The sequence below is a fragment of the Pinus tabuliformis genome, chromosome 4_2 (assembly GCF_031772625.1).
Source record: "Pinus tabuliformis cultivar Carrire ecotype Pingquan chromosome 4_2, CPIR1, whole genome shotgun sequence".
Lineage (NCBI taxonomy): Eukaryota > Viridiplantae > Streptophyta > Pinopsida > Pinales > Pinaceae > Pinus > Pinus tabuliformis.
The window spans coordinates 565,785,828-565,799,414 of record NC_142304.1 but is presented as its reverse complement, the minus strand read 5'-3'; the positions used below and the strand labels follow the sequence as shown (position 1 = coordinate 565,799,414).

At 39.0% G+C, this 13,587-nt stretch overlaps 1 protein-coding gene and 1 pseudogene across 1 annotated transcript; one reads left to right on the top strand and one right to left on the bottom strand.

The window, feature by feature from the left end:
- Positions 1-9,830, bottom strand: part of LOC149170540 (respiratory burst oxidase homolog protein F-like) — a 32,721-nt pseudogene extending 22,891 nt beyond the window's left edge.
- A 1,419-nt stretch (positions 9,831-11,249) lies between these two features.
- LOC149170539 (uncharacterized) lies at positions 11,250-12,452 on the top strand. The gene has a single exon (XM_089425626.1). The coding sequence runs from the start codon at positions 11,250-11,252 to the stop codon at positions 12,450-12,452; it is 1,203 nt and encodes a 400-aa protein (XP_089281752.1).
- The last annotated feature ends 1,135 nt before the right edge of the window (positions 12,453-13,587 follow it).

Below are 13,587 nucleotides of genomic sequence, written 5' to 3'. Positions count from 1 at the left end.
ATACAATACATCAGTTAGAATATTTTACACAATAATATGCCTACAAGGTCATAACATATTATTTCACATAACAATATATATTTATAGACATATATTCATCATAATTGTATGTATGCCAAACTGTGATTAACCATAGTTAATTATACCAAACTTACTTTCCTTCTTCTAGGTAACCTTCAGGTTTATTTACCTGGCAAGACATCCATCCAATGATTAATTAATACTTGCATACATGGTATGTTATACACACCAATACAAATTTCATTTTTCATCCTTGCAGCATATATAGTCATACAGTCCCATATGTACTATTGTACATAGTCCAGCTGTGGTACAACCTATAATAGCATCCTCATGGTATCACCTACATGACATAAACTTTATCCACATATTTTTCTACCATGTTAGTACCATACCAACATTCATTTATCATGGTTAATCTATGTAATTAAGAAAGTTTTATGTCATGTGTAAATCAATTCGAGATGTCATGTGGTTACAATATCAATCGCATAGTATTGTATTCATGCATATTTTCATCCTAAATGTACCTTTTGCTTAATATTCTAAAGAAGACTATTAACTCATAGATGTTGAAGTTTAATATTCATTAGATCTTTAACTCACCTCGTATGTTTTACTGTTGGCCTACTTATGCCTCATCAACTAGTTGACCATGCATAATTCAGTGTAGTTATACATGAATGTTTTTACTACTTACAATCCTACACTCCTCATATTTGTAAGTGTTTATGATCTCACGGTATTTACATGTTAGCTCTGCCTTAACATTAAATCACCATTTAGAAAAATAAGAGTTATCTATTTATGAATTCTTGTTTGAATCACACAACATTTCCTTATGTTGTCCACACACCTTACCAATGAAATCTGATAATATATCTGCTCAAAATTTATTGGTACAAATTATGATATCAATATATTTAAATAGATGTTACATATGAGTTAGTTGACCCAGTGATACATACCATTCTTATTAATTCATCGATTTCTATGGTTTGCGTTCAAGGATACTTGTAGGTTCTATTAAGCATATCCATCGAAAGCTGCATATGTGTTGGAAATCTATTTAAGTTAAATTTCCCCTTAACCATACTCGCTTCCAACTGAAGAACGAATCACATTGTATGTGGATGCATTAATCAGAGGATTAATTGAAATAAAAATTTGCGCAGGTTATATAGCCTTATACTATAACATGCTCTCACCATCCTTTACCTTGGTATAATACTTTCATAGCCATTATACCATTAATAAGTTCTTTTTATAGCATGATTACCATAGTTTAATCTCTGACCAGAATCATAGTCTAATTTTATGAGAATTTGGGATTCTTGTATTCATGAAGGCAACATATGTAAGTGTGCCACTGAAGTAATGATATCTTCCACCCATAGACATTACTTGTTATTAATTTTAACAAAATTGAACAACATTACTTTTAAGGTATTTGCTCCCTATTGCGTGCTATGACATCTTTGGTTATAAAAAAGTTCATGCCAGTAATATTAATAACCTTCAATTTCATTTTCCAGCATGACTCCTAACATAGTCATGCATACTTTGCCTATTTACTATTGGCATATAATAGCCTAAACGTGTATGCTATCAATATATAACTTCAATATAGTTCAAGAAACTCAAATACCCTACATGTAGGAAGAAACATATTTCTTCATGCTATGCATATTTGTAAGCATTGATAGCAATATAGAATTGATTCTACAAATCAAAACTATGCCCACCATATAAGCAACAAACATACAGTCTATGACAACTCAACAACAAATCCACACTACTTTACCAATATAATCATTAGGTCAATCACACTCTTTTCCTCTAAATAAGATACTCCCCCTTACTAGTCATTGGTGTAACCAACATTTTTATGATTGTTGAGAAACGACTTTTACTTTCTTTCATCAATACCAGAATTCATCAGAAAGTGCGTACATCAAAGATTCATATGACTCATTATTATGCATAGATATTAAGAATGATCCTTTTAAAAAAAAATTATCTGAACCACCACTCAGCCAAACTATGGTAACACATACAATTCATGACAATGCATGGGTATATGTATCATTACAAAACAATACAACCAGAAACAACCATGGTTTTATTTAATATTCTTTTCCAAAGTTAGATCATTTTATTTAGCCTTCCATCTATGATCTGTAAATGAGATCTAAGATAATTTAATAAGGTATTACAAACTTATGTGCATGGATTAGTCTATGTCATTATATGCAATGGATCAAAAAGATTGCGAAATGCATAGACAATGAAGCAGTAAGCAAACATAATAGATAACACATGACACAACAAATTTAATAAGGAGTTCACCCAATACTCCCAGGCTACATCTCCTGGTGTAGCCTTCAGTGGTGGCCTCTCTATTATGTCTTCAAGCAAAGTTTTGTTTACAATAGTGAGCTCAATTTGAGCCTCACACACAAAAGAATACATTAATAAGAGTTTAATTGAACCCCTCAAGTTCTCTATGAGCACACAGACTCCCCTAATGCTCTTTGTACCAACTCTGTTTTGGCATTTGCCTGAATACTGCTCTCCCCTTTATGCTCTCTGTTTGCGGCTTTTAAAGCCAACTACGCTGCTTGTTCATTTCAAATTCTCGGCTCTAAGTCTCCCCAGCCTCTGAACACTTAGAATCCCTCTAATGGCATTATTCAATCATTGTTTAATGCCTAGAGAGGAGGTGGCCACCATTCTGTAATTCCATAGTGTTGTAGGCATCTGAAACTCTTGAACGACTGCGCTCTTTCAAAGACAGGGAAATTGTATTTTAACAGAGAAAGTCCACCAAAAACTCATATATCTGACTTTAAAAGTCCTTAAATATGCTTCATTCCCTTGTCGGGTCCATTTATAAGTTGCAATCGCATCTCGGAAGGGCTTCGTCTCTATGTATTTCGTTTAATATGAAAATACATTACAACACTGTAAATCCTCGCATTCTGAACTTAAAACACTATTTAATATGGTTAATAAACCCTTTCGGGTCGACAACATCACATCAATGCTTTTCCCTTTTGTTTCTCGTTTGTTTGCGAGAATGCGATTTACAAAGGAAAACTCAGTTTTCTAGATTTCAAATTACATGCAATGCCACCTATTTTATGATCGGGTCCACAATATCACTGCATTTATGGTTATCAACCCCCTCCATGGCATAGTTCTGATGTGATGTGGTAATGTGATATATCGCAATCGCTCATCGCAATAACCCTCGGGTCGTTGTAAAGCACTCCACTGCATTCTTCGATAGCAATCCTGCGATGTGATATGGGCCATCGATTTGCGTGCTTGATCGACAGTCCATATTAACTCCGCCAATTCATTGTCACCATATATGTGTTTTGAGCTCTGATAGCACTGTTCTGCCAGTCCCGATTGTGATTTCCGATGCAATTTGGACCGTTTATTAGCTAGATCGGATGGCTACTGTTAATCACTCTATTTTGCCTCCGATAACTCTATTTTCTCTGTTTTCACGGGTTTTGGGCTGCCCGATAGGTTTTTTCCACCCGGCTAAGGGTGTCCTTCTTATGATATTTTCGATCCTCTTAAAGGATTTTTGGCTTTGTCAGGATTTTTAATAGTTTTATGAAGACTTAGAGGGAATTCTTGGATCCACTTGGGTCACACCTTCCCACTGAAAAAGGCTTTTGGACCACCAAAAGCTGGTTTTCAAGCATCAATCAAGTGAGGATATTGCTGCCTCACTTGTCCAATCTCTATCCATTTTGCACTGCTGGGTTTTGAACCTTTGAGTCCAATCCTTAGGTACTTAACATCTCCTCTGCGCGTTGTCCTCACCTTCCTATCCAAAACTGTATCTTCCTGCAACTTGTTGATGTATTCAGGCAACCAATCATCAATGGAAAGAAATTAACTTTGCTCTTCAGGATCTTCAAATAATGAAGGTTCAAATAGTCATAAACTTTTTGCATTTACTACTGAATAGATGTGCATGTATGTTGGCAGATCAAGGTGAAAAGTATTCTCACCAATTTTCTCAAGTACCTTAAAAGGCCCATACCTTATTAGCTTCAACTTCTTTCCTTCACCTTGCATTTTGTCCTTGCTAATATACAGCCACACTTGATCACCAACTTGGAAGTTGTGCTCCACCCGGTGGTTATCATGCCTTGCCTTGTATTTGTCTTGGCTCTTTTCCAACTGTTCCTGCACTGCCTGGTGAATCTCTTGGATCTGTTCAATGAATCTGGTTACTTTATCCACATCACTGTGTCTAGCAACTGCTATATCTTTTTCGAAGACAAAATCTAAGGGAGAACTTCGTATAAAACCAAAAATTGTCTCAAAAGGAGATCTATGTGTAGAAGAATGTTTAGCACGGTTGTAAGCATGTTGCACATAACATAAATGTTCATCCCAAAGCTTGGGATGCTTACTGCAATAACCCTTGAGCAACTGGATCACAGTCTGGTTGACTACCTATGTTTGGCCATCTGTCTGTGGATGAAAGGTTGTGCTTTTCTGCAGTCTGGTGTCCATTAATTCTCAAAGACTTGACCAAAACTTTGCAACAAATCGGGAGTCTCGATCAGATACTATGGAAGTGGGTAACCCAAAATTCACCCAGACATGTTGAAAGAACAATTTCGTTGTTTGTTTAGCTGTAATCTGCTTATTACGAGGTATTAAAATACACATTTTTCTGAACTTGTCCACAATAACATATAAATAGTCATGTCCTTTTCTAGTTTTTGGCAATCCCCCAACAAAGTCCATGGAAACACTTTCCCAAGGATGGGAAGGGACTGGCAGTGGAGTGTACAAGCCTATTTTTCTATTGCTAGGCTTGCTTTTAGCACACATGGTATGCCCTCTTACATATCTAGAAATTGTTTCATGCATTTTTGGCCAACAGTGGTATCTTTGTAGTTGTGCAATTGTTTTTCTTACACCAAAATGACATGATATCAGAGAAGTATGTGCTTCCCTAATTATATTAATTCTCTTTGTTTGTGGAATGCATAACTTTCCCATATGATACAAAAGTTGGTCCTTAATATAGTAATCCACTTCTTCTACCTTTTTTCCATTACTTAAAGCTACATATACATCTTTAAAGTCTATATCTTGAAATATTGTTCAATGTAGCTTTCATGCATTACTGAGTTATGCTTGTAGTAGATGCATTTATGATTGGTTTGTACAACATATCTAAAACTTTATTGTGTATACTCTTTTTATATCTGATGACTAAATGAAACTGTCATCCAACTTTGTGAGTGCAAGTATTGAAGTGGTTGATGATGAGTATGTATTACTGTTTCTTTTCCCATTAAGTAATGTTTCCACTTTTTCACACTCTAGACTAATGCATACAATTCTTTATCATATATAGGATAATTAACTACTATAGAATTAAAAGTCTTAGAATGGTAGCATATGGGTTTACCATGTTGCATCAACACTGCTTCCATGGCATAATCACTGGTATCTTTTTCGATCTCAAATGGTTGTTGAAGATTTGGCAATTCTAGTACTGGTGTTGTACTAATTTTTTCGTTCAAGGTGTCAAAGGCTTTATACTGTTTGCCTCCCCACTTAACACCTTGTTCAATCCTATCAATGCATGTAAGGGAGCTACAATTAAGGAAAAGTTAGCAATAAACTTTCTCCAATATTGTGCTGCCTCTAGGAAGCTTCTAACTTCAGTAGCAGTCTTGCGTTGAGGCCAGTTTACGATGACTGCAACCTTAGAGGGATCTATCCTCAATTCACCACCCCCTACTATATGACCCAAATAATTCAAAGATGTTTCTCCAAATTCACATTTTGATAATTTAACATAGAGATTTTCCTTTTTCAAAACATCTAGAGTCTGATTTACATGCTGCAAATGTTCTTCCCATGTTTTACTAAATACAAGAATATCATCCAAATATACAATTACAAAATCATCAATAAAAGGCCTGAGTACATCATTCATTACTCTCATGAAAGTGGTAGGAACATTAGTTAAGCCAAAAGGCATAACTAGCCATTCATACAACCCTTGCTTTGTTTTGAAAGCAGTCTTCCATGCATCTTGCTCTACTACTCTGACCTAATGGTAACCACTACATAGGTCCAAATTGGAAAAGTAAATAGCCTCTTTCAGCTGATCCAATAGATCATCTATGCAAGGAAGGGGATAACGATTCTTGATCGTTATTTTATTCAGTGCCTTGTAGCCAATGCACATCATCCAGGAACCGTCCTTCTTTCTCACCAACACGATTGGAGATCCATACGGTGACATGCTTGGTCTTATGAACCATTTCTTGAGCAACTCTTGTACCTGCTTCTTGATTTCTACATTCTCTAAAGAAAATAACCTATAGATTCTGATGTTAGGCAATGGATCATCTTACTGCAAATTAATATCATGTACAATTTCCCTTCTTGGTGGTAGACCTTTAGGTTCTTGAAATAATATATCATATTCTGAAACAACCTCTTCTAAATTAGTTTGTCGTTTAGCATCACAGCCCTCAAATATATTGGTTTTTTCAGGTTTCTTTTCCTTTACAACCATCAGTAAGAATTGCTTGCATGAATTTACAATCCTCTTCATTTTCCCTGAGTTTATGAGAGTATAATTATTTTTGAGTTTGTGAGCTCTTACAATATATTTTATTCCCTCTTTAACAAGTTGATACTTATTTTCAGCTCTATAGAAGATGGCTTTTCTATCATACAAGTAAGGGATTCCTAAAACAATTCCACATATATCCAAGGGAATTACATCTAACTCAACCTCATCTACAAATGTTGAACCAATGGAAAACCTAAGTTTACATTGTCTAGTCACTTGTAGCTTTACTTTATCACATAACCAACCTAATGGATATGGCTTCTTGTGAAGTGTGGTTAGTAATCCCAGTTTCTGTACAATTGCCTCAGAAATTAAGTTTACTTGTGAGCCACTATCAAAGAAAGTATCAATCTTTTGATGCTTGGAAATAAATCTAATATGAACAAGCTCATGTCTTCTTCTCTCATTTTCTTCACTATTAATAGTTTGGGCAGAATTACTAGAAGATGCTTCAGAATTTTTACCTTGTATACCTATGGTTGTGATGGTTGTTTCATCACCTGATTTTGACCCCAAATCTCTCTGAACCGTAGCAACAACCTTCTTCTTCTTGCCATCGAACTTCTTGGGTTTCAGCTTCGAATCCAAAGACCAGAAATGTTCATCATCATGTCCATCCTTCTTAGAGTGAGTGCATCAAGGTTTGGTCTTTTGTGCAACATTGGCCTTCCTCTCTTTCCATTTCTACTTCCTCTTTTCCTTTTTCTTGCTTATAGTGGGTTTGGATGGTCCCCCAATCTCTGGGACCACATTCTTGCCTCTCACTTCTAGATGGGGAGCTTGAATAGATACCTCATCTATGCTAGTAGGGTTAAACATGAGAATGGTATGTCTTAAATAACTATGTAAACCACCTATATACTTTAGCAAAGTTTCAGGTGAGTCTAAAGAAATGCCTAGAATCAAAGCTCTTTTTCTAAACTCTTGGGTGTAACTTTGTACACTTTTCCCTTTCAATTGGCGAAGAGTTTTCCAGGTCATCATAGCTTGCTGCATATAAGCTAGTGGATAGAATTGTTTTTTAATTGCAGAAACAAATTCACTCCAGACAGAAATAATTTTACCATGCTTCTTCAAGTCAGCTTATGTCCTGCCTTCCCACCATACCAAGGTAGTTCCTCCAAGGTGTAGGCTAGCTAGCTGAATCTTACTTCTGTCTGAATCAATGCTCTGCACCCTGCAATACACATCAATCTGTCTAATCCAGTTATCTAGCTTCTCTGCATTTAACTCTCCATCGTATATTGGAAAATCAAATTTAACATCTAATTTAATCAAAGATGCTTTCTTCTTTTTATTTTCAGGACTATCAGGAGGTGCGGGAAGCTTTTCTTCTTTCCCTTTGCCTTTATAATGGTCATTTAAAAGAGATTCTTCTGCTCCTTTGTTGTGCTGGGAAGTTGAAGAATCTTCACCTCGACCCTTCTTAAGTTCTATAAACATTTCCTCTACAATGGCTCTCATAGTCATGAAACTATCCATGAACTGAGAGTCTGATTCCAAGGGAGTTTCCTTTGACATTTTCCTCCTAGTATAAACTCTACCAATTTTTGGGTTAGATTCAACCATTTCTCCTTTTCCTAATTTAAGATTCGATCTAGTTATCATTCACAAATAGTCCAACACAAGCTTGTCTAACCTTAGCAACCTGAAGCTCTGATACCACTTGATCTGTAAATGAGATCTAAGATAATTTAACAAGGTATTATAGACTTATGTGCATGGATTATTCTATGTCATTATATGCAATGGATCAATAAGATTGTGAAATGCACAGACAATGAAGCAGTAAGAAAACATAATAGATAACACATGACACAACAAATTTAATAAGGAGTTCACCTAATACTCCTGGGCTACATCTCCTGGTCCAGCCTTCAGTGGTGGCCTCTCTATTATGTCTTCAGGCAGAGTTTTGTTTACAACAGTGAGCTCAATTTGAGCCTCACACACAACATAATTCAACAATAAGAGTTTACTCCCCTAATGCTCTCTGTCCCAACTCTGTTTCAAGATTTTCCTGAATACTGCACTCCCAATTATGCTCTCTGTTTGCAGCTTTTAAAGCCAACTACGCTGGCTATTTGTTTCACATTCTCGGCTCTCAGCCTCCCTAGCCTCTGAATGCATAGAATCCCTCTGCTGGAATTATTCAATCGTTGTTTAACACCTAGAGAGGAGGTGGCCACCATTCTGTAACGCCATAGTGCTGTGGGCCCCTGAAACTCCTAAATGGCTGCGCTTTGTTAAACACATGGAAATTGTATTTTAATAGAGAAAGTTCACCAAAAACTCATATATCAAACTTTAAAAGCCCTTAAATATGCGTCATTCCCCTGTCGGGTCCGTTCATAAGTCACAATCGCATCTTGGAAGGGTTCCATCTCTTTTTATTTCATTTAATACAAAAATACATTACAACACTGTAAATCCCCGCATTCCAGAATTAAAATACTGTTTAATATGGTTAAGCGTAAGCGGCCTAAATCAGGTCAATAACAGAATTATTTCTTCATTCAACAAGGCCAGTGAATCCAAAATATGCGATAGAGCAAAGGAAAATTGTATTGAACTGGAAAACACGAATAGCCGTAGCATCAATAACAAACAACAAAGCGCAGGCAGTCATCAAGATCCAGGCTTCCAGTCTACAGGACTCAAGAATACTAGTGAAATCAGTAGAGCCAGCAATTTTGAAACTAAACCTGATAAAAGCAGTCATTTGGGCAAAAACCAAAATTCTTCAAAGGATATAAAACCCAGAAGGAAAGTGGTTAATTTATCTTCTCAAGAATTAGGTCCAGATGTCATGAGTGTTCTCAACAAAGGATTGGGGTTTGCAGTTGCCCCTAAAAACATACCTGTTGAGAATATCATTTGTTGTATAGAGGATGGGATCAATAACCTTCCTCTTGAAGACAAGGAAACCCTAAGGCAAGAAATTTCCCTCATTATGAGAAAATCGAAAACTCCCAAAAGTAATTTAAGGAAAGAAGAACTTCTTGCTCTTAAGGCCCTTCGAAATAATGATAAAATTGTAGTCCTTAAGGCTGATAAGAGTGGGGAAAAAATTCTGCAAAACAAAATCGATCGGTGCTCCTCTGCTACGCATGCGAGCCCCCTGCTGCACCCTGCGTACATTGTGCCTGCCTCGGCGCAGGCCACTGGCCATGGCCCCCTCAGATCCGCCTCTGGAGGGGGTCGATTCTCAAAAAGCTTTTTCCGAACTGGTGAAATCCTTGTCCCCTCAGCGCCCAAGGCCCGCCTTAACAAGATTTGTTAAGAAGCTAGATGTGCTTCAGGAAGTTCAGCCGCCTCCAGTCATGCCACGCATGGCGGCCTTGTCTCTCGCTGAAAAAGGACTCATAGGACAATTCACAGGCCTCTGGCCTTCTCCAAGAACTGTACAAAGATGGGTCAAAAGAAACTGGGCCGATAAGATCCAAGGGAAAATCTCCATCAGGTTCTATGGGAAAGGGTACTTCACTTTCCACTTTGAATCCAAAGAGGATAAGGACTTAATATTCAGAAACGGGACCTATTTTATGGACTCCAGGGGCCTCTACCTCAACAAATGGACTCCAGACTTTGATCCTGAACTGGACGTTCCCAGCGCTGTCCCGGTTTGGGTCTGTCTCCCTCATCTCCCCCTCCATTGCTGGGGAGATGAGTCTGTCCGTGCCATCGGGAATGCTGTGGGCAAATACATCGATCGCAGTGAGCCAAAAGATAACATGCAGGTCTGCGCAAGGATCTGTGTCGAAGTGGATCTTGGCAAAGGTCTACCAGAAGCAATAAAACTGAAAGTGGACGAATGGAGCCATATCCAGCAGCAGGATTATGAGTAGATACCTTTTAAATGCAAGGTGTGCCACGAATATGGACACTTCGCCAATAGATGCCCTAAACTCGCTGATGCAGAAAGTGGTGACCAAGAGGGCCAATGGCAATTGGTCAAAAAGAAGAAGTCTGCCCCTCCTACGAAACCCTCTCAGGAATCTGTTCCTCCAGCTCCCTTTGCCTCTCAGCCATCTTCATCCTCCCGCCCTTCATCTGTCCACCCCTCTCTTGATCCTCCGATCCCCTCTTCCTCTAACCCCTTCCTTGTCTTATCCTCCCTTGATCCACCCTCTATGGATCCTCCTCAGCCCCACCTGAACCTTTCCGAGCCCTCAGATCCCCCTCCCTTTCTAATCACTTCTTCGCAAGCTTCTCTTGAACCCTCCTTTCCTAGACATACTAGAAGCAGCACTAAAGAACATGGAACTACTAGTGACACCCACAAGAAACCTGGACCAGGTAGAAAATCAACAAAGCAAAATAGGGACGAGAACGCTCAGAAAGATATAGCCATGGGGACTCAAACCCCAATAGAGTCTTTCATTCAGGGACACCAAGAAAAAGAAACAAACCACAAAGATCAAGAGAGGCGAGCACCTCTCCGCATGCCAAGTACCCAATGATGAAAATACTGTCTTGGAACAGTAGGGGGTTAGGGCACCCCTCCAAAATCTCTGCCCTCGGAGATTTAATCCACAATGAAAAGCCAGAAATCTTACTGATTCAGGAAACAAAACAGGATCAGCAAGCAATGAGAAGCATTATAGACCAGCAGAATCAATACAAAGGGTGCATAAGCGATGCAAGAGGAGCTTCGGGAGGCATAGCCACCCTCTGGGATCACAACAAGTGGAACTGTGTCTCAGTAAATCCACAACAGCATTGGATCAGAACTGCATTCGATAGCAGAACGAATAACCAAACAGTAATCATTTACAACGTATATGCGCCCAATCAATACAGAGAAAAGGAAACATGCTGGGGCGATCTTCAGGCTAGTATCGATGGTGAGCTAAACACAAATATCATAGTGGCATGTGATTTCAATCTCATACTGCATGCTAATGAAAAAAGGGGCAACACCTTTTCTCCAGATCCCTTTAGAGGCCGGTTGGAGGCTATCATTCAAGACCACAATCTAATGGACGTGGCCCCAAAGAATTGTAGGTACACTTGGAGCAACTGCAGAATTGGCTCGAACAACATTATGGAACGACTGGATAGGTTTCTCATCAACATCTCTTTCCTTTCCTCTTTCTACATGGGATATGCCACCGTTCTCTCCTCATCTACCTCTGATCATTATCCCATTACCCTCACGCTGGAATCTCAATGCCCCCTTGGGCCCATTCCGTTTAAATATAGCCCTCTGTGGAATGAGATTCCTGCTGTTAGAGAAATAGTCCAGAGAACGTGGAATCAGCATGTAGAAGGGTCGCCAGGTTTCATTTGGGAGACCAAGCAAAGAAAAGTCAAGCAGGCTATCAAAGAATGGGCAAGAGTTAGCTATAAGGAACCTGAGGAGACCAAAAAGAAAGTTAAGGGTGATCTAGAGAAAATCCAGAGGACGATAGAAGAACAAGGACTCTCCCAGCAGAGTATGGAACAAGAAAGGAACCTCTACTCTCAACTGAGTCATATAAGCAGGGAAGAAGAATCCAAATGGCGGCTAAAATCTAGGCAACTCTGGCTTCAAGGAGGAGATAAAAATACTGCATTTTTTCATAAGCAGGCCACAACTCGAAAACTCAGGAACAATGTTTTTTCAATCTTGGATAAGGAGGGCAATCAGCAAAACACCCAAGAGGACATTAGAAATGCTGCCACAGAGTTCTATAGAGATCTGCTCACTGAAACCAAAGGAGAAGAGGATTATGATGATCTTCTTCAACACCTCCCTAAAGGTCTCACCAAGGACATGAATGATAGCCTGAATAAAGAAATCCAAGGGTGATTTGGACTCTGAATCCTGATAAGGCACCCAGGCCTGATGGATTCCCCATATGTTTCTACAGGGCATTCTGGGGTTTAATAAAAAAGGATCTAATCAAGATGATCAGGTGGATTCAGTGGAAGGGCAAGATAGGTGGTTATACTAATGCAACATTCCTTGCCCTCATCCCTAAAGAAAATTGACCTTCTTCCTTCTCTCGGTTTAGGCCCATATCACTCTGCAATGCCTCTTATAAAATCTTGTCCAAAATTTTGGCATCTCGACTCAAACCTCTCCTCCCCTCTTTGATTTCTGAAAATCAAGGAGGGTTCTTGCCCAACAGACAAATAACTGACTCTATTCTGCTTGTGTAGGAAGCCATTCACTCGAGTCTATCTAGGAAGGAGAAAGGATTCATCCTCAAACTTGACCTGGGCAACGCATTTGATAGAGTCAGACACTCCTTCCTCTTTGCTATTTTAAGAAAGATGGGGTTTGAGTCGCCCTTCCTCAGTCTCATTTCTGCTTGCATCTCTGGACCTTGGATTTCCCCTCTCGTTAATGGAAGGCTGGGTGATGCCTTTCAATCTTCTAGGGGTCTCAGACAGGGCTGCCCCCTCTCCCCTTATCTCTTCATTCTCATGGCAAAATCCTTTAGCCAAGCTCTGAACCACAACAGAAGAGTGGGTCTCATTTCAGGCATAAAATTTGGAAATGGAGCTAAGAATATCAACCACTCATAGTTCGTGGATGACACCTTGCTCATTGGAGGAGCCTCCACCACCATAGCACGAAGGTTCAAGTCTCTTCTTGACAGATTTATGGAGTACTCCGGAGGCCTGATCAACCAGCAAAAAAGTTGTATCTATGGATGGAACGCTTCTAACCAGGTCATTCACAACATTGCAAATATCTATGGAGTTTCCCGCAATCTAGACTAGACTCATTTCTCTTACCTGGGCATGTCAGTGAGCCTAGGACCACTCAAAGCAGGAACCTGGGACAGCATCATTGACAAGATGAAGAGGAAAGTTCAACAATGGGGTTCAATGTGGCTCAACCTAGTAGGTCAGCTCATCCTTCTGAAATCAGGTATTTCCTCTCTACCCATCTATCCCTTTTCTCTCTTCCAAGCTCCTACCTCTTTCCTTCACAA